General features: G+C 37.7%; 1 protein-coding gene across 12 annotated transcripts in view; it reads right to left on the bottom strand.

Moving 5' to 3' along the window:
* Positions 1-26431, bottom strand: part of CECR2 (CECR2 histone acetyl-lysine reader) — a 164918-nt gene that overhangs the window by 17940 nt on the left and 120547 nt on the right. For 9 of the 12 annotated variants that reach the window (XM_081127113.1, XM_081127117.1, XM_081127122.1 and 6 more), the window contains 2 exons: positions 24458-24541; positions 15162-15315 (listed from right to left, as the gene is read on the bottom strand). In XM_081127113.1, coding sequence (XP_080983239.1) covers positions 15162-15315; positions 24458-24541 — 238 coding nt within the window. The remainder of the gene's footprint in view (positions 1-15161; positions 15316-24457; positions 24542-26431) is intronic. The other 3 variants (XM_081127120.1, XM_081127121.1, XM_081127124.1) reach the window with 1 other exon arrangement.

The following is a 26431-nucleotide window of genomic DNA, read 5'->3' as shown; positions in this document are numbered from 1 at the left end:
CTGATCGGCTGCCTTCTGCATATCCTCTACTGGGGATCGAGCCTGCAACCTGGGCATGTGCCCTGATTGGGAATTAAACCTCAGTCTCCTGAATCATCGGTCGATGTTCAACTGCCGATCCACGGCAGCCAGGCAACTCTTTGTATTTAAAAAAATTTTTTAAATCTCAACATCTTGAAGATATTCACCTATATTTTCTTCAAAAAGGTTGTGGCCTTTAGTCTATCTTGAACTTATTCTTGTATAAGAAGCAAGAGATGTTACCCATCCCCACAACCCCATCAATAAGCAGCTGTACTGGTACCACTTATTAAAGATCTCACATGCTCCCCCTGCCAAGGTCTGTTTCTGGGTATTCTATTTCACTGCTCTTGTCATCCATCTCTATAACAATACCATGATCTCATTCATTGTCACTTATGTTATTTGGAAGAATGAGTGTTCCTACTATAGTTTTGGGAAATTACCTTAGCTATCCTTGGCCCTTTGCTCTTCTGTATGAATTTTAAGACTATAAAATTATTTATTATTAAATATTGAATCAGGGTCAAATTTTCCACATGTTCAATATATTTTTTTAAAAGGTGTGTGTTTTTAAAATTAAATCCAAAAAGGTCCATATACTGCATGTGGTTGATAATGTCTCTTAAATCCAGTTGATTTCTAAGTGTTCCCTCCAATTTATTTGTTGGAGAAACTTGGTCATTTGTTCTTGCAGACTTTCCCACATTATGGATTTAGCTGACGGCATCCTCATTGTGGTGTCACGTGTTCCTCTACCCCTTGAATTTCCTGTAAAACTGGTAGTTATATCTAGAGGCTGTGATCAAACAGGTTTGATTTTTTGGCAGTATTAATTCACAGATGATGCTGTATACTTTCCTTTTTTAAAAAATATGTCTTTATTGATTTCAGAGAGAAGAAGGGAAAAGGAGACAGAGATAGAAACATCAATGATGACAGAGTCATTGATTGGCTGCCTCCTGCACGCCCCATACTGGGGATTGAGCCGGTAACCCGGGCATGTGCCCTGACTGGGAATCGAAGCTTGATCTCCTGTGATGTTAAATTTCATCAGTTAACCTGATTCTTTCTCATCAGTCTTTTCATCTAAAGATTAACCAGAGTTCTAAGACAGAATTAAGCTGCAAAGAACATTAGTTGTGTTTGAGGAAACATTAGTTTCCTCAAAAATTCCAAGGTCTGTATCTAGTACCTCTAAAGATGAATAGAAGTTAATTCATTGTATACAATGGATGCTTTAGGGCAGAGGTTTGCAAAACAGCCACTATATTATGTAGGGCAACTAGCTGACTGCTTTTGTTACAATAAAGTTTTATGGGAGCACAACACTCTATGGCTGCTAAGCCTGAAATATTTATTATCTGGCCCTTTACAGAAGTTAGCAGATTTCTACTTTAGGGCATTAGGGCATAACAATTTCCTGAAACCTTGGTTGAGAAAAGCTTTGCCTAGACCCACTTTCTCATTACTTGTTATTCTAATCTATTATTCCTGCTACATTTATTAACCAAATTCTTCTTTTACTCCTCAATTATTTGCATATTCTGAAATTAAAATCTGTAAAGAAAACAAAAATGCTTTGTTTCTTTCTATTTTACCATTTTTTAGAATAGCAAGTTGTCCCATTCAACTCCTAAGGTGATCACTGATTTAAAAAAAAATACTACCATTGTGAACACATAAATATTTAACTTTTTTTGATTTTTAAAAATCTATTGAGATTTTTGTTTGTTTTATCAATGCTCAAAATGTCCCATTTTGGCCATTTAGACTCCCAGTTGGCTCCTATATTTTTGGATAGAACTTTGATGCTTCCTTGCTTTCTGTTATAAATTAGTCTAAGTTCACCTTGTATTTTTACTGCCACAGTACTGGAATCAGTCATTTCTCCAGTCTTGGTTCCTTCTAGACAAAAATTATATTTAGAGAACACCATCTGAGTGTTAGAATTCTCTTGCTATTGGGTCACAATATATTTTGGAAAAAAATCCATACTAGTATTTGTATAACGATAATGAATCCAGCTACCTAGCCATATATATGTATACAATGTGTGCGCGCGCGCACACACACACACACACTTTTCCTTTCTAGAGAAGGAACCCTTATAAAATACAATGTGAAACAGAAGCAATGACAGACGAAATCTTTGCTTTCTTCCTGACTTTAAAGGGGAATAGTTCTTAGGTCTCCCCTTTAAATAGAATGTCTACTTCGATTTTTCTTATAGATATCCATTCTGTTCTAAGTTTTCAGATAGTGCCATAATCCAAGGAATGCCAGGAACCAGAGAAACTGGAAGAAGCCTCCATAGAGTGTATGGCCTTGCTAACACCTAGATTTCAGGTTTCTAGTTTCCAGAACTCTGAATAAGTATATTTCTGCTGTTTAAAAAACACCTAGTTATGGTCATTTGTTATGCTAGCCCCAGGAAACTTAATAGAGAGTCCAATTCCATTTTCTCTTGAATCCTATTTTTGCTTCTGAGAAGTCTGCTATCACTGTTATAGAACATCCTCTAAGGAAATGTATTTTGCAAGCTGTTTTTTTATTTATCTGTGGCCGTATGTTCTATAATTCAGTACCATGTGTCTACATGTAATTTATATACAATTTACATAACTCTCCTTGCTTTCTAAATCCAAGGATTTGTTTTTCATGTAATTAAGAAAGAAAAAAATCTCAACCTTATAACTGATTATTTTCTCTGCCTCAATCCCTTGATTCTTTCATTTTAGAACTTATAGGAGACATATTGGGTCTTTCATGCTATATGCTACCTGAGTCTTTATTAAACTATTTTTATCAGCTCCATGTCCATCATTTCTCCATTCTCTACTGGCTTTATATATTTTGTGAGAAGAGGGAGTACTAGAGGAAGAGTGGGAGAGGCAGGATGAGGGAAGGGGTTTATTTCTTCTTGTTTGCTTGCTGTTGCTGTTCAACACCATGCCTGCAATAGTAGTATTTTTTTTCAAATATGTTTTTATTGATTCTAAAGAAAGACAGGAAGAGGAGGAGGAGAGAGAGAGACATCGATCGCCTGCCTCCTGCATGTCTCCTCTCCTGGGGATCAAGCCCGAAACCTGGGCATGTGCCCTGGCCCGGGATTGAACTGGTGACCTCTCAATGGGACTATGCTCAACTGAGTTACAGTGGCCAGGGCCAATAGCAGTATCTTTATCCGGGGAGATGCAGTTGGCCCTGATAACTAGGTTCTTTGGTTAGTCCCAGAATCAGCTTGCTGCCTGGCTTCAGAAGTACCAGCAGCACCCATCTTCCGATGTCTGAGGTCCAAGTCTGGAGAACCCCCACTCAACTTCTAGATTCTCATAATCCCAACCTCTTCCTTGTTCTCATTGCTTTAGGGGTGCTAACTCAGAAGTCCCTTTTAACATTTTTATTTCTGTAACTATTTAACCAAAGACCCATATGTAATTTTCATGACTGAACATAGAATGATTAACCAAAGGTAACTACTTTCATCTCATCTATCTTCTTTGTCTCAGTGCAGAACTTCATCTAATCCCCCAAATACACATTCCAGTTTGTTGATTCTTTTTGATGTGTACCTAAACTGTTTAACCTGGTCATTAAGTTATTATTCCAATAATCATACTTTACATTTCTAAGAGTTATATTTGTTTCCTTTGAATCTGTCTGTATTTTCATCAAGGTTATTTTCCCCTTATGTTTACAACTCCTTTTTATATCTGATAATGTTAAATATATTTCTTTTTTGTTTACTGTGTGTACCAACTATTGTTCAGAGTGGTGCTTCCTTATGTGCTTTCGAAATCTAATTTTCTATTCATCTTTTGCAGGGATTTAGATACGGTTATTATCCCTGGGGAGAAAGATTCTCTAGACTGACCACTCCACAACCCAAATTTGACCTAACAGAATACCGACTAACTTACTGCTCTTTTTAGTTCCCCTAAAAAGTTCCTGATGAATTTCCTTCCTTAGTTAAGATCTCTAATATTGTGTAAACCCTCCTTTTAAGAGCACATCTGAAATCATAACTAACAAAGGAAATTTATCAGGAACTGATATATACATAGAATAATCATATATTTGGGGCAAGAATAATTTTTAGATTACCTATCAACTGTATTGAGAAAACAAAGTTTCAATAAAGTTTCATTTCCATACTGACTTAGCATGAATATTTACGATATAATCCAGTCTTGTAGCATCCTTTGTATACAAAGGAAATACTGGTAATAGCAGTACATTTATTGGCCTTTCCCTTTTGCTTTAAAAATTTTTTTTTACTAAAAACACATAAAATATATCTTTTAAACCATTTTAAGTGTACAATTCAGTACCATTACATACATTTACAATACTGTGCAACTGTTACCATTATCTACTTCCAGTACTTTTTCATCATTCAAATGGTAACTCTGTACCCATTAAACAATAACTCCCTATTTCCTCTCACCTTGGCTTATTTCACATAGTATAATGTCTTCAAGATTCATCCATGTTGTAGCATGCAGCAGAATTTCCTTATTTTTTTGGTTAATTCTCACTCAAGGATATTTTTTTGATTGATTTTTAGAGAGAGTGGAAGGAGTGAAGGGGGGCAAGAGAAAGAAACATCAATGTGAGAGAGACACTGCTGCCCCTTGGACTCCCTAAACTTGCCTCCCACTGCCCTCAGTGTTGGGTCGAAGAACATCTTATCTGTAAAACAAGAGCTATTGCAGTGGAACTGCTGTTTTTCTCTCACTGATACCCGGGTTTGGTGCTTGGGGCTGGGCCCCAAAGAGGACCGGGGCTGCCATTATGGTGAAGGCAAACAAACCCCACCGGCAAGCGCTCTTATGAAAACCATGGAAATCAAATCTGGGAGATCACAGAGGTAAAAAAATCTTGCAATTCACAGCCATCTACTGGAAAATAGTTGAAAGGCCTCTTCAGAGAATGTTGCTATAGAAGGGATATTTATGCGTAGACAAAGGAGAGTAGAAAATACCATGAATAACCACGGTAACGAGGATGATCAAAAAGAAAATGAAAGAAATCGCCAGAAAGCAAGCTGGAACACATGGAAATGCGATACAAATGACAGAGATTTCAAGACTGCAGTTCTGAAAATACTCAAGATGCGAAAAACTACAGACAGGCAATTAAGTGCACTCAGAAAACAAATCAATGAACAAAACGAATACTTTACCAAAGAGATTGAAACTTTAAAAAGGAAGCAATCAGAAATCCTGGAAATGAAGCATGCTATTAAGGAGATTAGGAATGAGCTACTGAGCAAAGAAAACAGAGCCAATGAGATGGAGCAAAGAATTAGTGATATCAAAGATAAGAATCTAGAAGTGACGCAGAGGGAAGAAGAGAGAGACCTGAGCATAAAGAAAAATGAAAGAGCTCGACGAGAGCTATCTGACTCCATCAGAAAAAGCAATATTAGGATAACAGGCAAATGGAAGACGATGAGAGGGACAAAGGAACAGAGAGTCTATTCCAACAAATAGTGGATGAGAACTTCCTAAACCTATGGAAAGAACTAGCTCCTCGAATCCAAGAAGCAAACAGAACATCTAGTTACCTCAATCCAAAGAAGCCCTCTCCAGGGCACATTCTATTAAAACTATCAAAAATTAATCACAAAAAATTCTCAGAGCCAGGGAAAAGAGAGATGTGACCTACAAAAGAATCCATCAGAATTATATTCGGCAAAACTCAACAAACAAGAAGAGAGTGGAACTGGATTACAAGAGTGGCGGATTGGGACCAAACTGGAATTACAACTAAAATATAGAAAAATCATCCTGAATAATCAACTGTAACTGAAGACTAGCTGGAGAGCACTCTCATAACCAAGCATGAAAAGTGGAGACCACATAGTGACTGGAAGTGCGGAGGCACGAGAGGGCTGGCCATAGGCAGCAGCTGAAGGTCTGGAGGGATATCTCAGCTGTGGGCGGGTTCCCAGGAGAACTCTGGGGTCTAAAACCCAAGCTGGGCTCCCCAACCCAGAGCAAGAGAACTGAGAAAGGTGCCCACATAACACCTGGCTGTGAAAAGCAGCAGGGTTTCTGTTTGCCAGGGACAGATGGCTGGAAATGCAGGCACCCTATTAAAGGGCCAACACACAAAGTTTTGAGTGCAGTCACTCACCTTGGACTCAGGCTGAGGGAGGGCAGGCTCAACTAGAGCTCTGTGAGGAGAATCCAGGTGTGCTGGCAGGGGAATAAAGGGCAGAGGGCAGCAATATGGATCCCTGTGGTAAGTCACTGCCCCATACTGCAGAGGACATCTTTCTTAGGCAGACATTTACCTTCCAAGCAGCTTTTGCCTGGGGGGGAAGCAATGCCCTACCCTGTTGGAAAAGCTCTCATCGCCCCCTGTGGAGATTCTACAGCATGAGGCTGTAAGAAACTCAATAACAGCCTCTGGGTGCTTTGAGTCCTTGCCTGATTTGCTTCTGAACCCAGGGCTTGGAAAAGCAAACCTTGGTGCCCATCGTGATCCTGGTCCTAATACACTCAGCCCTGGCCGAGGGGACCACAAGCTGTGGAGTGTGGAAAACTTCAAACAGGGTACTCAAGGCCACTTACAAACTGTGTCTGACATTAGCCTGCATGAGAGAACCTCTAAAAAGACAGAGAGTCCTAGCACATCTACCTAATCCATAGAAACATAAAAAAAAAAAAAGCGGCCTAAATGGGGAGACAAAACAAGCCCCAAATGAAAGAAAAGAATTCTCCAGAAGAAGAGCCAAATGAAATGGAGATAAGTAATCTATCAGATACAGAGTTTAGAATACTGACTGTAAGGATGCTCAACAACATGAGAAAAGAAATGGAAACTATGAAGGAAATTAAGAATGACATAGTAGAAATAAAAAAAAAACACTGGAATAAATAAACTGCAGATTAGAGGAAGCCAAGGATTGAATCAGTGAATCAGAAGACAGGGTAGGGAAAAAAATAACTCAATCAGAAAACCAAAAAATAAAAAACAATTAAAAAACAGGAGGACAGTTTAAGGGAGCTGTGGGACAGCATGAAACATAACAATATTCATATCACAGGAGTTCCAGAAGATCTAGAAAGTATGCAAGGGTTAGAGAACCTGTTTGAAGAAATAATGGCAGAAAACTTCCCTAACCTGGTCAAGGAAAAAGTCACACAAGTTCAGGAGGCACAGAGAGTCCCACGCAAGAAGAAGCCAAAGAGGGCTATGCCAAGACAAATCATAATTAAAATGCCAAAATTTCAAGACAAAGAGAGAATTTTGAAGGCAGCAGGAGAAAAGCAATTTGTTACCTACAAAGAAGCTCCCATAAGGATTTAGCTGATTCCTCATCAGAAACTCTACAGGCCAGAAGGGAATGGCATGAAGTATTCAAGGTAATGCAAAACAAACATGTGAAACCAAGACTACTCTATCCAGCAAGGCTATCATTCAAAATAGATGGGGAAAGAAAGAGCATCCCAGACAAAAAAAAGGCTAAAGGAGTTTATCAAGACCAAACCAGCATTGCAAGAAATGTTAAAGGGACTGCTGTAACAAGAAGTTAAAATAGAGGACGAGAAATGTAGCCAAAAAGAAATAAAATGGCAATAGATAAGTACCTATCAATAATAAGTTTAAATGTAAATGGATTAAATGCTCCAATAAAAAGGCACAGGGTAGCTGAATAAGAAACAAAACCCAAATATATGCTGTCTACAAGAGTCCCACCTCAGAACAAAAGGCTCACACAGGCTGAAGAAAAGGAAAACAACTTCTGGAGGACTTTAAAGGAGATAGACAGTCATAGTAGAGGACTTTAACATCCTACTGCCTTTACTGGATAGATCTTCCAGACAAAATATCAACAAGGAAACAGTGATTCTAAATGACACACTAGAGATCAGATTGATTTAATTGACATTCACAGAACATTTCACCCCAAAGCTGTACAATATATATTCTCCTCAAGTGCACATGGGAAATTCTCAAAGATAGACCACATGTTCGGACACAAAACAAGTCTCTACAAGTTCAAGAAGACTGAAATCATATCAAGCATCTTCTTGGACATTCACACCATGGAATACTATGCAGCTGTAAAAATGAAGGATCCCTTACCCTTGGAGACAACATGGTGGGACCTGGAGAGTATTAAGCTAATCGAAATTAGCCAGCCAGAAAAAGACAAGTATCACATGATATCACTCATTTGTGAAATCTAACGAACAAAATAAAATAAACTGATTAACAAAATAGATCCAGAGACAGAAACACGGAACAGACTGACAAATCTCAGAGATAAGGCAGGGGTGGGTGGGGAAGAGATTAACCTAAGAACTTATATGCATAACCCATGGACACAGACAATAGTGTGGTCAAGGCCTGGGGCAAGCGGTGCAGGGTGGAGGCGACTAATGGGGGAAAAAGGGAACATTTGTAATACTTTCAAAAATAAATATAAATTAATTAAAAAAAAGAAGAGATTTGAACCAAATATCTAAAGGTCTGAATAATAAATCGATAAAAATTTTCCTTTAAATATGAAGGAGAAATAAAGATGCTCCCAGACATACAGAAGCTTTGAAATTTTATCACTAGAAAACCTCCATTGCAGGAAATACTCAAGGAAGTTATTCTACCTGAAACAAAGAACAGAAAGTCACAAAACTACGAGGAAGATCATCAAAAAACTTAGAGCATAAACACGGATAATTTATGACAACAAAAACATAAAGGGGAAGGTGGTAAAGGTGTGAACTGGAAAAGGAGGATGAACATCAGATGCACTTGGAAGAAAAAAACTATTGTACATATGCAATTTTACTTTTTATAAACATAATGGTAACCACACACAAAAATTCCTAAACCAGGACACACAGCTTAAAAAAAGAGGACAGAGACGAAATAAGTATGAAACACCACCAAACAAAAACAAGAGACAAAAGTACAAAGGAAAAGAACCAATGGAGGCACTGAGCTACCAGAAACAAAAGAAAATGGCTATAGGAAATTCTCATACATCAATAATTACCCTAAATGTAAATGGTCTGAATTCACCAATAAAGAGGCACAGAGTAGCAGAGTGGATAAAAAACACACAAAACCTGACCATAAACTGCCTACAAGAAACAGAACTAAGCTGCAAAAACAAAGGTAGATTTAAAGTAAAAGGGTGGAAAATGATTCTCCCAGCAAATAACATCCACCGAAAAGCAGGTGCAGCCATACTTATATCTGACCAAATTGATTTCAAGACAACAAAGATAACAAGAGACAAAGATGGATACTTATAATGATAAAGGGAACACTACCTCAAGAAAACATAACACTTCTTATATAATGCAGCCAACCAGGGAGCACCGAAATATATAAAAAGCAACTACTCACAGGACTGAAAGGAGGAACAGAACAAAACACAATTATAGTTGGGGACCTTAACACTCCACTGACAGTTCTAGATAGATCAATCAAACAGAAAATCAATAAAGAAATATTGACCTTAAGTGAAATGCTAGAGCAAATGGACATAACTGACATTTACAGAGCCTTTCATCCCAGAACATCAGATTATACATACTTGTCCAGGGCACATGGGACACTCTCAAGGATAGACCATATGTTGGGTCACAGAACTAGCATTATCCAATTTAAGAAGACTGAAATTGTAACAAGCATATTCTCTGACCACGATGCCTTGAACTTAGAAATCAACTGCAAAAAGGAAGTCAAGAAACCCACAAATACATGGAGATTAAACAACATACAACTGAAAAATGACTGGGTCAAAGAAGAAATAAAAGATGAGATCAAAAGATAGAGACAAATGAGAATGACAATACAACATATCAAAGCTTATCATTACAAGCCTATCTCAAGAAACAAGAGAAATCCCAAGTAGACAACCTAACATCACATCTTAGAGAACTAGAAAAAAACCCAAAAGCAACCCAAAGTCAGCAGAAGAAAGGGAATTATAAAAATTAGAGCAGAACTGAATGAAATAAGAGAACAAAAAGACTATACAAAAAATTAATTGAACAAAAAGCTGGTTCTTTGAAAAGATTAATAAAATTGACAAACTCCTGGCTAGACTCACTAAGGAAAAAAGGGAAAAGACCCACACAGACAAAATCAGAAATGGGAGAGAAGTCACCACAGACATCACAGATACACAAAGGATCATACTCGAATATTATGAAATACTATACGACATCAAATTAAAAAACCTAGAAGAAGTGGGTAAGTTCCTAGAAATATAAAACCTTCCTAGACTGAATCATAAAGAATTGGAAAATCTAAATAGACTAATCAGCAGCGAGGAAATGGAAACCACCACCAAAAACCTCTCAAAAAATAAAAGTCCAGGACCAGATGGCTTTACCAGTGAATTCTACCAAATGTTCAAAGAAGATTTGATAGCTATTGTTCTCAAACTCTTCCAAAAAATTGAAGAGGCAAAACTTCCTAACATATTTTGTGAGGCCAATATAACCCTAATACAAAAACCTTGCAAAGATAACACACACAAAAGAAAACCACAGACCAGTATCTCTGATGAATACAGATGTAAAAATCCTAAACAAAATACCAGCAAATAGAATCCAGCAGTACATGAAAAAAAAACAATACATCACGATCAAGTGGGGTTCATTGCAGGAGCACAAGGGTGGTTCAACATACATAAATCAATCACTGTAATATACCACATTAACAAAGAAAAGATAAAGATCATATGATCTTATGAATCACGCAAAAAAAACATTTGATAAGATACAACATCAATTTATGATTAAAACTCTCAATAAAATAGGAACAGAAGGAATGTATCTTAAAATAATAAAGGTGATATATGATAAACCCTCAGCTAATATCATACTCAATGGTGAAAAACGGAAAGCTTTTCCTCTAAGATCAGGAACAAGACAAGGATATCCACTCTCACCACTCTTATTCAACACAGTTCTGGAAGTCCTGGCCAGAGCAATAACGCAAGAGAAAGAAAAGGCATCCAAATAGGAAAGGAAGAGGTAAAACTGTCACTTTTTGTGGATGACATGATTCTATATATAGACAACCCTAAAGACTCCACCAAAAAACTATTAGAAACAATAAACAAATACAGTAAAGTTGCAGGATACAAATCAATGTACAAAAATCTAATGCCTTCCTGTATACTAACAACAAAATTTCAGAAAAAGATATGAAGAAAACATACAACCCCATAAAACATTTCCCTTTGCAACTGCAATCAAAAGAACAAAATACCTAGGAATAAACTTAACAAAGACCATGAAAGATCTACATACTGAAAATCACAAAGCATCGTTAAAAGAAATTAAAAAAGACACAACAAAATGGAAAAATATCCTGTGTTCATGGATTGGAAGAATCAACATAGTTAAAATGGCCATATTACCCAAAGCAATATACAGATTTAATGCAATCCCCATCAAAATACCAATGTCATTTTTTAAAGAAATAGAATGAGAAATCATCAGATTTGTATGGAACCACAATAGACCCTGAATAGCCAAAGCAATCCTGAGAAAAAAGTATGAAGCTGGAGATATCATGCTACCTGACTTCAAGTTATACTACAGAGCTACGATAATCAAAACAGCATGGCATTAGCATAGAAACAGACACACAGATCAGTGGGACAGAATAGAGCCCAGAAATAAAACCACATGTACAAAGGCAGATAATTTTTGACAAAGGAACCAGAAACACACAATGGAGCAAAGACAGTCTCTTCAATAAACGGTGCTGGGAAAACTAGAAAACCACATGCAAAAGAACAAAACTGGATTAGTTTGTCCCCATGTACAAAAATTAACTCAAAATGGATCAAAGACCTAAATGTGAGACCTGAAACATAAGCTACATAAAAGAAAACACAGGTACCCAACTTATGGATCTTGGTTGTAAAGAACACTTTATGAACTTGATGCCAAAGGCAAGGGAAGTAAAGGCAAAAATAAGTGAACGGGACTATATCAAACTAAAAAGCTTCTGCACAGCAAAAGCTTCTGACAACAAAACTAAGTGGCAGCCCTTGCTAGTTTGTCTTAGCGATTAGAGCGTCAGCCCACAGATTGAAGAGTCCCAGATTTGATTCTGGCCAAGGGCAGATACCTTGGTTGTAGGCGCAATCCTTGGCCCTGGTCGGGGGGCGTGCGGGAGACAACCAATCGATGTGTCTCTCTCACACTGACGTTTCTGTTTCTCTCTCCCCCCCTTCCACTCCCTCTGAAAAGCAAAGGCAAAAATATCCCCGGGTGAGGATTAAAAACAAAACAAACAAACAAAACAAAGAGGCAGCCAATCAGACGGGAGCTGATATTTGCAAACAGTAGCTCCAACAAAGGTTTAACTTCCAAAATATATAAAGAACTCATAAAACTCAACACCAAACAAACAACCCAATCAAAAAGTGGGCAGAGGACCTGAATAGACACCTCTCCCAAGAAGACATACAAACAGCCAATAGATATATGAAAAGATGTTCAACCTCACTAGCAATTTGGGAAATGAAAATCAGAACTACAATGAGATACCACCTCACACCTGCTTGAGTGGCTATTATCAACAAGACAAGCAATAACACGTTTTGGAGAGTGTGGGGAAAGTGAAAACATTTAGGCTTTCTCGTCACCTTCTCTTGGCAGAAGCCCCAGTTACATAAACATGGTATAGCATAGTCATAAGAGACATCACATTAGCTGACTAATGTCTGACCCATCCTTGGCTGACTGAGAGCCACTATTGTTCTGGCTCCTTTAAGACTGACCCAGGACTTTCTGGGCTTTGTCACCGTGTACCCCCAGCTGGCAGCCACTGGGAGAAGAGATGGTTTTGCCCCCCGTGTATGGCCATCAGCTGAATAAAGTCATGTCTCATCCTTCTACCCCACAGTTTTCCTTCGGAATGTCCAGATCTAGTGCGAACCTCCCTGGCCTTGGTTGTTGCCATTAGAGAGAGGTTGTGGAGAAAAGGGAACCCTCATTCACCTCTGGTGGAAATGTAGACTGGTTCAGTCACTATGGAAAGCAGTCTGGTGATTCCTCAAAAAAATTAAGAATAGAGCTACCATACAACCCAGCCATCCCTCTCCTGAGTATATACCTGAAAACTCAAAAACATGCATTTGCAAAGATATATGCACCCCTATGTTCATTGCAGCATTATTCACGGTGGCCAAGACATGGAAACAACCAAAGTGTCCTGCAATAGAGGCCTGGATAAAGGAGATATGGTACATGCACACAATGAAATACTACTCAGCCATAAGAAAGGATGAAATACTGCCTTTTGCAATGACATGGATGAACCTTGAGAATATTATGCTAGGTGAAATAAGTCAGTCAGAAAAAGCTAAGAACCGTAAGATTTCACTCATATGTGAGACATAAAACTGAAACTCGTGGACACAAGCAGCAGTGTGGTGGTTGCCAGAGGAAAGGGGGTATGGAGTGAAGGGGGTCTTAATAAATGGTGACAGGAGAAGATAGGACTTTGGGTGGTGGGCATACAGAGCACTATACAGATCTTGTAACATAGAAACCTACACCTGAAACCTATATGTTCATATTAACCACTGTCACGCCAACAAATTTAATTAAATTCCAAAATGTATAAAAAGGAACTGCAAAACTGTCAATCTTCAGAGCACTTAAGATCTTGCTTCTTGACATGGCATAAGTTTGGCTCAAATAAACTCAAATTAAAAAAAAAAAGGAATGGGAGTAAAAATGCTCCTTTAAATTTTATAGCCAAGCCCAGCCAAGAGTGGCTCAGTGGTTGAGCACTGATCTAGAATCCAGGAGATCGAGGTTCAATTCCCAGTCAGGGCATATGCCCGGGTTGAGGGGCTCGATCCCCAGTTGGGGGCGTGCAGGAGGCAGTTGATCAATGACGACTCTCTAATCATTAATGTTTCTATCTCTCTCTGAAATCAGTTAAGATATATTAAAAAATAAATAATAAATTTTATAGCCAAAAGTAACTTAAATTTTGCAATGAAACACCATATAAAATCATATACACGTTACGCCATTTTAGTAAAAAATTCAATAGTAAAAGTTCAATACATTTATTTATATCGTCACCCGAGGATATTTTTTCCATTGCTTTTTCAGAGAGAGTGGAAGGGAGACAGAGAAAGAGAGAGAAACATAGATGTGAAGGAGACACATCGATTGGTTGCTTCCTGCACGCACGCTGAACGGGGCTGGGGAATCGATTAGCCTGCAACCTAGGTACATGTCCTTGGCCAGAATCGAATCCCAGACCCTTTAGTCCAAGGGCCAACACTCTATCCACTAAGCTAAATCACCCAGCGCTCAGTACATTTATTTATTTTTTAATATATCTTTATTGATTTTAGAGAGAAGAAGAGAGAGGGAGAGATAGAAACATCAATGATGAGTCATTGATCAGCTGCCTCCTGCACGCTGACTGGGGATCAAGCCCATAACCCAGGCATGTGCCCTGACCGGAAATTGAACCTCAATCTCCTGTATCCTAGGTCGATGCTCAACTGCTAAGCCACGCCCGGCTGGGGTCAGTACATTTATTTAAAAGAAAATAAATATTGGCCAGTATTCAACCAAGCCAAATGATCTGTTATCACATGACATGTCAGGTTCAGCGTATAGATGTAACTGCTACATAAAACATCTAGAGACAGTTGTTATAATCACAAATAAAAGAAAATTTCATGATACTAAGACTAAGACCAGGACCTAAGATTGAGGAAACAATTTGCCCTCATAATATTCCAGATTTGTACAGTGTCACAGAGCTGAAAAAAATCTCTAAGACTTTTCTTAAGCATATTTGTGTTTAAAATTCTGTGAAATTAGTTGTCATCAATTCTTATTTTTTTCCTTCTATATAAGGGACATAGCAGAAATGAGAATAAGCAAGAGTATGAAAGGAAGACACAGAATGAAAAATACCAGGAATAGCAGGAATGCAATGGCAATGAGACTGAATCCAGATGAGTAAAACAAGACAGAATACAATTTACAAGTTAGAAATTGCCAGAAACAGCTTAGATAAATGACAGAACACAGTTTGATGCGGATTTGGCTATAGAAGTGCTATTCCCACACCACATGTACCTGTCCAGACTACACAGAAAGCCCACATACCTTCTACTGCCTTGACCTTTTCCTCCAACTCCCGTTTCTTCTCTTCCTTTAGCATCTGCTCTTGCTCCTTCTTCTGCACTGCTAGAAGAAGTTGACGTTCTTCTTCCTCCTCTTTGCGCTTCTGTTTTTCTATTCTGGTAAGCACTGGAGTCTCCTATGAGGAGCCAGTAAATGTAGAGTCAATATACAATGTAAGATCAGTTCTTCACTGAGTTAAGATTCAATTTTTATTTTATTTTAAAAAATATATCTTTATTGATTTCAGAAAGAGGAAGGGAGAGGGAGAGACAGAGATAGAAACATCAATGATGAGAGAGTCATTGATCGAGCCTGCAACCCGGGCATGTGCCCTGACCGGGAATTGAACCCCGATCGCCTGGATCCTAGGTCAACGCTCAACTGCTGAGCCACCCCAGCCGGGCAAGATTCCATTTTTATTGAATTCAATCTATTCAACAAGTAATATTAGATAGCTAGGGAACTTATAGCATAATTACAAATTCATTTTATCACCTAAAGAATACATATATGAACAAATTGAGGCAGTTCAGAGACCATTCTTATAGCTTTAATACTTGATAAAAGTGAAATCTAAAAAAAGTACTCTCATCTAAGTAAAAAAATCAGTCAGTAGCTAGACAGAACACAGACTCACAATTTCAACAATGAGCATTCACTTTGAAACCCTTAACTTTTATACTTTCCTTTACTAATAAAACAATGAATAAAACTGGGGGGATGGTAAGAACGGCCACCATTTGCCATCATACACTGGAAATTTGCCTAAGGCATCTAATAAAATGTAAACAAACACAAACACACAAAACAGAACATTCATCATAATTTTTATTAAAGTTTTACTCTTTGTATTTTCAAAAATAAATAATCTGAGCCATTCTGTAGCCCAGAACACTGAAGCTAGGACTAAAATTGTTTATTTTCAATTTCTGCTTTTGTCTTTTGTGCTGATGTGAAAGGCAGAACTTTTTATTTTTTCATAAATTGTTATTGAAAAGATAATAACTATTGCCTGCAAGAGAGAATGTATGTAAGTTTCAACTGAATCAGGAATGTGAAGTTTTTCTTAAAGAATCTTTTCAACAGGAAGCAGACCTAACAGTCTTTTTTTTTTTTTTTTTTTAAAATATATCTTCATTGATTTCAGAGAGAGGAAGGGAGAGGGAAAGAGAGAGAGAGAGAAACATCAATGATGAGAGTCATTAATCAGCTGCAACCCGCAACCCCAGCATGTGCCCTGACTGGGAATCGAACTCCGATCTCCTGGATCCTAGGTCGACGCTCAACCACTGAGCTGGGCAGACCTAACAGTCTTTTATGCCAGATACATTTTTAAGTTTCATACTAGGGAAACTGCTCAAGTGATCTTAATGTGGGGAGGTAAAACAGTGAATGTAAATCACCCTTTACATACGTCGTCATTAAACACCAAAACTGGTCTGATTAAAATTTTAAATTACTTTCTTTATAGTCCTTAAAACCAGTTTTGATTCTCATTTGATTCAGATTTTGCAAGCTGTCATAGCTAGAGGGACTTTTACAAAGTCATTTTTATTATTTAAATTCTGTAAGCCCGACTTAAAAGGTGCTTGCTATCCAAAGGTAAAATCTGGAATGAATAAGAGAGGAGAGATAAAAGTTAAACAAAAAAAATTAACCATTATTATTGCACACATAACACTGTACTCATAAGAATCCTCAACAGCCTAAATAGAATTAAAGTTCCCTAAAATCTTTATCCTATAACCAGAGTAGGCATTTAAACATGTTAGCTTCTGTTTCTGAAATGGGGATGCTCCTGTTATTAAGATATAAAGAATATCTCTCTAGTTACGGGTTCCTAAATGTCAGTTAAGTACCTTCACTGCAATGCATGAGTACCTTTAGCTTCAACCCCTCTCTCTACATCCTTACTTATTCCAACTTTAAGCAACATCTTTCCTCAGCTGAGAAGTTATGATGGAACTATAGTTAACAAACCAAAGCAAACCAAATTGCTTTTGCTCCTTTTAGTAGTATAATGACTCTAAGCAGATACTACCTTTAATATATCAATTCATAGAATGGGAGAAAAGGAGACAGAGGAAAACTAAGTCTTGTCAAAGGAATTATTCCATTCAAAGAAAACTGTAGTGATTTCTATATGTCAGACACACAAAAAGAGAAAAAAGGGGCACATATTTACATATAATGATGACAATGTGTGTGTAATCTGCCCCTCTACGACAAAAAGGACAGCCATTGAACACATGAAATAGTCTTCCTTCAATCAGTACAAGAGGATATTAATTAGGATCAGAATTTTAATAAGGATGAAAGAACTGCAAGCCAATGACTCATGAATAGAAATATTAAATCACCAGAGTCACTTGGAAAACATGGAGACATTCCAAGAGTTAAGTCAATGGAAGGGAAAAAAGGGAAAAAATAGTTAATTAAATAAATCTCTAAAATATCTATATGAATCTTTTATTGCCTTACAAATAGTAGCCACCCCCAAAACAAATAGAACACAAATACAAAACTCATAAAAGATAAACCACATGAATGATCAAAAGGAGGAGCACAATGTTTCTCTCTCTCTGTTTCCTTCCTTCCCTCCCTTCCAATCCACCCTTCCACTCTCTCTAAAAATCAATGGAAAAAATATCCTTGGGTGAGGAGTAACAAAAAGCAAAACAAAAAACAAAACAAAACAAATATTTCTGAGGACTATTTAATGAAACACATTTCTCACAGATTAACATTTGATATGATCCCAGTTTTGTAATAAATGCATAAAGGGCCTGAAGTAAACACATAAAAATAGTGATGATTCCTGAATTGTGAGATTACTATGTCTTCTTGTAGTTTTCTACATGTGGTCTCCGAAGTTTTCTGTAAGATCATGGAAATTATTTTGGATGCAGAACTTCCCAAATATATTGGGAAAACCAACTAGTATTACATGTTCTAAAATGATCTAATTTTTATTAACTTTCTTACTTCCTCCAGTATGTGAACCCTGTTAAAAGTCTGTAACTTTTAACCCTTACTTTAACCCTGTTAAAGTACAAAAAGGTTAGAATTTGTAGATTTTTAAAGAGGTTAATTATCTATTTAATTTTTTGTTGTTTTATGTTTTTATTGATTTGAGAGAGAGAGGAGGGGAGACGGAGAGACAGAAACACCGACTGGATGCTCCTGCATGCACCCTACTGGGGATTGAGCCCGAAACCTGGTCATGTGCCCTGACTGGGAACCACTGACCTCTTGGTGCATGTGACATTCAATCCACTGAGCCATACAGGCTGGGCAGAATTTATAGATTTTTAAGGTAAGGTATTAAAAATTGACTATAAACAGTTTAAGATATTTTAGTAACAATGAAGCAGAAATTTTAAAACTTAGGAAAATTATAGATATAAATGATTACTGCTAAGTCAGAGGCTCTACATCATTTAAATAAATATGTACAAATTATTTTTATCTTTTTTTTTACAAAAGTGAAATCCACATAAAATAAATTATTTAAAAGTGTACAATTTAGTGGCATTTAGTACATTCACAATATCTTTTATGCAGCAACCACCTACATTGAGTTGCAAAACATTTTTAGCCCTCCAAAGGAAATCCCTATATCCATTAAGCAGTCACTCTCTATTCTGTACTACCCCAGCCCCTGGCCACCAATATGCTCTGCCTCTATGGATTTACTTATTCTGGATATTTCACAAAGACAGAATCATACAATTTTTGTCTACTTAGTTATTTTTAAATACATTAATATTTATGCTAAACACATAAGATGTAATAATTGAATAAACTTAAATTTATAGCATCTGAAAAAAACAAATTTATACAACTCAATAGGAAAAAAATCAACTAAAAAATGGGCAGAGGATCTGAACAGACATTTCCAAAGACATACAGATAATCAACAGGTATAGGTAAAGGTATTCAACATCACTAATCATTAGGGGAATGCAAAGCAACACCACAATGAGATATCACCTCACATCTGTCACAATGGCAATCATCAAACAATAAGTGATCACTTTGTAAGTTAGATAAATGTCTAACCACTATACTGTACACCTGAAACTAACATAGAATAAAACTCCTCCAAACAAAACCACAATGAAATAGTACCTCACATCAGACAGAATGGCTATTATAAAAAAGACAATTGTACAAGCTGGAGACGATGTGGAGAAAAGGGAACCCTTTTGTACTGTTGGTGGCAATATAAATTGGTGCAGCCACTATGGAAAACAGTATGGAGGCTCCTAAAAAAATTAAAAATAGAACTACCACCTGGCCGGGTGTGGCTCAGCGGTTGAGCGCTGACCGAGGATCCAGGCGATCGGGGTTCGATTCCCGGTCAGGGCACATGCCCGGGTTGCAGGCTCGATCCCCAGTCAGGGGAGTGCAGGAGGCAGCTGATCAATGACTCTCTCATCATTGATGTTTCTATCTCTCTCTCCCCCTCTCCTTTCCTCTCTCTGAAATCAATAAAGATATATTAAATATATATATATAGAACTACCATATGATCCAACAATTCCACTTCTGGTGATCTAAACTAAACGAACTCTCTCACAGAAAAGACACCTGCACCCCCATGTTCACTGCAGCATTACTTACAATAGCCAAGACATGGAAGTAACCTAAGTGTTTATCAATGGATCAGTGAAAGAAAATGTAGTACATATATACATTATTCAGCATAAAAAAGGAAATACTGCCATTTCTGACAACATGGATGGACCCTTGTTAGGGGCAGAAATATTAATCATGCTCTGTTAACCGTGATTGTTCTGTTCTGATTAGAGAAAGCACATTCTAACTTGGCTGAGAGCTGTAGACCCAGGGACATTTGGAATGTGATCCATTCTCCTTAACTGCCCATCATTATGGAAAGATGAACCACCTTGTGGCAGAAACAAAAGGGAAACAAAGGTGCCTGACCCTTTTGCAAATCCTTAGCCCCGCATTTCCTATAACCTGTCCATTCTTATTCCTCTTGCCCACTTCCCTAATTTTTGTCCTTCTAACCAATATAAGGAGCTGGCTTATGGGGGGTGGGGGGTGTTAGAGCAGATTTTATGTGGGTGACCCTCCTGCTCTCCCATACTGCTGGCATTATTGGAATAACCGCTCATACATGACCCAAACTTGTCTCTGTTTAATTGGCTGAAGCAGTGACAGGCAGTCCAGACCCATTTTTCCAGTTTCACCCTGAGGATATTATGCTTAGTGAAATAAGTCAGAAAAAGACAAATGCCGTATGATTTCACTTAAGTGAGGAATCTTAAAAACAAACAAAACAAGCAAAACCAAACCAAAAAACCCCAAACTCACTAAGTCATGGAGATGTAATATATAGCATGGTGACTAGTAACCTTGTATTATATACTTGAAGGTTGACACAAGAACAAAACAACAACTTAAAGATCCCAGAATGCCCATTACTGTTGAAGGAGTAAGAAAGAAGGTCAAGAACCTGCTTGGGCAGGTTTGACTACCTTTGCCCACCATGGCCCTTTCCTCTGGTGTTTTGATCCCTGCCTCTATTATTATTATTTTTTAAAAATATATCTTTATTGACTTCAGAGAGAGGAAAGGAGAGGGAGAGAGAGAGATAGAAACATCAATGATGAGAGAGTCATCGATTGAGCCCGCAATGTGGGCATGTGCCCTGACCGGGAATCGAACCCCGATCGCCTGGATCCTAGGTCAATGCTCAACCGCTGAGCCACGCCTGGCTGGGCCCTACCTCTATTTTTGATTCCACCCATTCTCTGGTCCCTTTTCCAGACTCTCTCCCACCTCAGCATTGCCTTGTCACTTGAAAACACCTCTGGTTAGTTGGGCACCTCTTTTTCTCACATTTCTCATGCCTCTTTCTCTTTCATCATGTGTTATAATTCCCCAGTTCCCACTAGATGAATTCCCAACATTATTTTATAGAAATTGATCATATACATCTGAAAAAAACAATTATATTGTGTAACAAGAGTCTGTTTTAAAATTTCTGTGCTGATTTTCAACAGTACTCCACTCCAAGGTAAAGCAAATGCTAATGAAAACATCACTAAAGGATAGGACTCACTTCCTGGACACAGGTAGTACTTTAAATTTAGAAGTTTAATAGTTCAAACTTTATACACTTGAAACTTACATAATTCTATTCACCAATGTCATGCTGATAAATTTAATAAAATTAAAAAATTATTAACTTTAATATTTTAAAAACAAGTACAGTGAACAAAAACAAAAAGAAAACTGAACAGTTTTTAAAAGTATTATGTATTATACTTTTTTCTTTAAAAGGGGTCATTTGCAAATGGGGTGAAGGTTGGTGTTCAAAGGGATTTTAATGAGAAGCTAATTAGAAACACCACTTTAGAGTGCTCTGAAGAATTATAAATAGAATCTCTGGTTGAAGCAGTGCCCAGGACTCCCCTTCTGAGCTCCCCATTCCCAAGGGCAGGTTATCAAACTCCCTGGCAAACCTTGCCAACTTTAGTAGCACACTTGAGACCAGACCATAACAAAACACTCCCTAGTGATGGCAATGTCCAGAGTTTCCTGACCTACAGTAGCACTAATCCTAGAGTTCAGTGATAGTCACCCTTCACTGATATTTTCTCCAGGAGTCAAAATTAGAAAGACTTTTTAAGGCAATAAGACTGGACTCCTGAGTGACAATATAGATCATAAAGCCTGCCTGTAAGGCTTTAAAGGCCTGAACATTTTCCTGCTTTTTAAACTGAAATACAAAACTCATGCCACAATTAAGGTTCTCCAGTACATTTGGTACCATAACAGATATTCAGAATTGCTATAATACCATGGTCACCTGTATCTAACACTAAAGGGCAAAATTAAAACACAAAGCAACCCACTGCCAAGAAAAACTAAAGGAAATTTTAGCATTTGAAGCTAAGTTTTTGCTTGCAGTAATGGTAGAAGCTTTTGGTCTGTAGTCAGAATACCAAGCAATCTGAAATGTAAATGAAAGCATTTGGGACTCAGATTAGGGCAATGAACAGAAAACAGGAAAGAGAGTTTTCAAGGAGGTGTTAACTGTCAAGGTAATAAAGATAGTGGAGAGGGCTCAGCAAGGCAAAATGAGCTAGAAAACCATTTGAGAATTATGGCTTAATCAGTCATAGAATTGCCGATTCAAAGCTAATTAAATGTTGGGCAATTTAACTCCTAGCAAGAACACATCAATGAGCTAGGAAAACAAAACAAAACAAAGGGTGAGGATAAAGCCAAATATAATGACATAAATAAAAGTTTATAACTTAGTTTTTTCCTTTTCAGGGCTCAAGGTAGTATATACTTAATGACAAGATCTCTGTAACATTCTATCATGTTGTCACTTCAATTTTAGAGTCATGAAAACATTACTGCAAGGCAGTAAGAAACCGCCATACTATAACAGGCCAGCCAAAGACAGGGTCTGAGGTAACCTACGTCTCCTAAGGTACAAGTTTCTACAACCACTGAACTGCTTGAATATTCGGTGATGCTAAAAGGAGAGGTAAATGGTTAAAAAGTAGACAGAATATGAGAACTGCCCAGCCCTTAGTCTAAAACTTGAGTTAGATTGAAAGAAACCAGTGACCACATGGTGGTCTTGGAATGTGAAGGGGTAAAGGGAAACCACTCTCTGGACACTTTCACTGCCTCCTCCTTATTCCTACAGTCCTCCTTCCTTCTCACTGATCTCCATCATCAAATACATCTTTACCTGGGATCTAGGTTCCTTAGGCCTCATTCTATTGCCGCCTTGCCAATTTTTAAATCTCAGTAAATAAAAATACCAATTTTGTCCCTTCCTACAAGTATGATGCTAGATAAAGTCATTTAACTACTCTAAACCATGTTACAAAATGAAAATACCCAAACATAGTTGGTTCCTGAATGCTGCTTGGAAAAACCTTTATAATACCTAGTTGTTGCTCCAAACATTCTCTTTTCATCAAACATTCTATTTTAACTTGCACCTTCTCTTCAGAGACAGAGAAGCATTCAACATGAACTCCTAACAATTTCATGTCCCCTCAAAAGTTAGTCTCTTTAATTTAGGATAAATGGAAGCAATCCTACTCCATGAGGCCTGCCTTGAAGGTACTTTTGTCTTCACAGAGAGTCAGCTACATCCATTCTTCTCATTCACATCCATGCTGCATCTCTAATTTAAAACACACACAACCCCAAATAGGAACCTGTCACAAGCTCTCCTCAACCCTGCTTCCTCTTTATTTTTTCATCATCTTTGTTTTCATCATCATACTTCTCAAAACGACAAATAAATGATAATAAGAATATTTTACTCACTACTCAAACTTCCCTCAAATTGCTCCTAAACCTACATTTCCAACAGCAGGGATTCTACTGCTATTTCCTGCTGGAAGTACTGCTCAGTAGTTGATTTCTTACCTTCTAGTTCTTCCTTACAAAATCATTTATCATGGTGTGACCAGAGAGGTATCTTCTTAAAACAAAAATCTCATGATCTAACAACCTTCCTACTGCCTATCAAAGATGTAAGCATGATAGGGGACTCCAAAATATGCTTGTTCTAGTCTTTTGTTCCTCTGTATTTTACAACGTATCTTACATGCCAGACATATCCAAATATACACTGTTCTTTGGCTGCATTACATATTACCTTGCCTCTATGCTTTTGTTTATTACTCCTCCACACCCACTGTCCACCATCAAAATATAAGCCACCCTACAAGTTGCAGGTGAAAACATAGTTCTGCCTACCCCAATTCTCTCTTCTTTGCCCAGCATTAAATCTTTCCATCTTTGTATTCATAAACTTCTACTACACATATATCTATTACTGCAGTACTTAATTCTCATTTACATTAAATATGAATGTGCTTATCCCAGGAGATTATTAAAACCCAAGAGTTTGACCTCATGTCTTATTTTTTTAATTCCTTTTCTTTCTAGAAATGTATTTTATGTATAAGAATATTCAAGCTCTGGCCAGTGTGGCTCAGTTGGCTGAAGCATGGTCTCATACACCAGAAAGGGATGGGTTTCATTCCCGATCAGGGCACATGCCAGGGTTGTGGGTTTGATCCCCGGTTGGGGCATGTGTGGCAGGCAGCCGACTGATGTTTCTCTCACATCGATATTTCTCTCTCTCTCTCTCCCCCTTCCCTTCTCTAAAATATCAATAAAAAATATATTTAAAAAAAATTAAATAAGATGGAACAATCCCTTTGAACACTTAAAATTCCTTCTCTACTCTCACATACACTCACCTCTTGCTTGATGGATTTGGTGGACAGGTGGTCAGACATCCACCTTGGTTGCAACTCTGCCTTTGTGTGCTGTGGATGCTTTCCCTATAGATGGAGTGAGGAAAAGAAAGAGAAAGATAGATTAGAGTGTTCTCAGCTACTGCTGCTGCTGCCAGTAGAAGAGTGGCCTTTAAGGCACATAGGATGTCTTTACTAAGATGAAGAAGAAAGATATCCTTACGACAGTAAAAAAGATCATTTGAAGTCCACAAAGTACCAAGCCAGTTTATTCTCTTAAAACCATCACCACCAAAACATCAAGTGCCTCCTTTGTCAATGTTTATCACTGGCAAGAAACTCTCTTAACTTCTGCAAACATTTAAAAAACAATGTTTTCTTTCAAATCATGAAGGGAAAGTCATGTTTTATCATGATCAGTTGGCAGGATTGGCTCTGAAAGAGGGCATTATGTGCAGCTGAGGGAAGACCTTCCCTTTGAGGTAGCTCAGTGGCAGCAATGAGGAGTTGCACAGGCTTGGAACCACAGGAGTAAGACAGTGTGGGGAAAAGGCTTAGACTAGTAATCAGAGAGCTTGCTGAGAAGATCAGAGCTCCGAGAAAATTTAAGAGGGTTGAAAGTGATTGCTACAGGAAACTTCCAAAGAGCTTTGAGAACTGTGAAGTGAGGTGATTCTTTTGAAGGCCAACATTAAGTTCTGGAATTTCTGTGGAATAAGCCCCATAGTGTCACTGTTACAACTAGTAATAGGTGGTAAGCCAGGACCTTGTAGCTAAAATCAGTTAATTTCTGTGGCTTCATTATCAGTATTATCCAGGTTTGCTTTTGGCACCACTCAACTGAAAATCTTGAGACTCAAAGCATTAACAAGATAAGAGAACAAAGGAGAGAATAAACTCAGTGACAATAGGGGGTGGTTTTTACAACTTAAACACACTGCAAACAATAGCAGACTTAATGAGATGGAAGCTTTTAAAAGCTTTTCTACTATGAGAATAGTGAAGTGCTATCCCAACTGCCAAAGTGCATAATGACCCTCTTTTCCCCAGAAACTACCCTAGCAGTTTCTTCAATTATGCCTATGAGCAATTCCTTTATAAAAAGGTTTCAAGACCCTGTAGAAAGAGCTCTTGAACTTTAAATAAAGGTTAAAAGTTACCATGGAACTCTCTTTGAAAGGGATTGTGCCACCATGCTAGTGGCAACAGAGGCCAATGCCAGTTTGACTCCAAATTTGCCAAATTAGATAAAGGTTACTAACGAGAAAAATTATATTCTTGATACCAAGAAAGTGAACTTGTTTCCCTATATACCTTTTTTTAAAAAAACAAAGAAACCACTGCCTTACCTGAGGATATGTTTACTGATCTGAGAGAGACAGAGAGGGAGAGAAACATTGATGATGTGAGAAACACTGATCGGCTGCCTGCCGTACATGCCCAGGCCAGGGATTGAAACCAAAACCTAGGTATGTTCCCTGACTGGGAAGGGAATTGAACCCACAATATTTTGGTATACAGGATGATGCTCTAACCAACTGAGCAACCCGGTCAGGGCTTCCTACATACTTTGCTATCATCTTTTCTGTGCATCATATGTACCCTTAGTCAATTTATTTGTTAAAGACCTACTGTTTATAAGCCATCTAAATATCACTGCCTGAAAATAATAAATAAATAAATAAATAAATAAATAAATAAATAAATAAATAAATAAATAAATATCCCTGTCTGTAACATTAGCAAAAATACTTTTACTAGGCTACATTCCCTTTTATTTAAATCTTACCACAAAAGTTTCATTTCTATATGGTCAAAGCAGCCCTTATCTTTTGATTTTTGTGTAACTTCAAAGTTTACTGGGCTACCATCTGCTTTACCTCTCTTCCGACATCCATTTATTTAGTTAAGAAATGTGGATTTAGTTTTTTACCAAATTTCTCATCAGTTATCCATCACCATAAACAATGGAAGAGA

Source organism: Miniopterus schreibersii (genome assembly GCF_964146895.1).
Source record: "Miniopterus schreibersii genome assembly, chromosome: 2".
NCBI lineage: Eukaryota > Metazoa > Chordata > Mammalia > Chiroptera > Miniopteridae > Miniopterus > Miniopterus schreibersii.
This window is presented reverse-complemented; position numbering and strand designations above follow the sequence as displayed.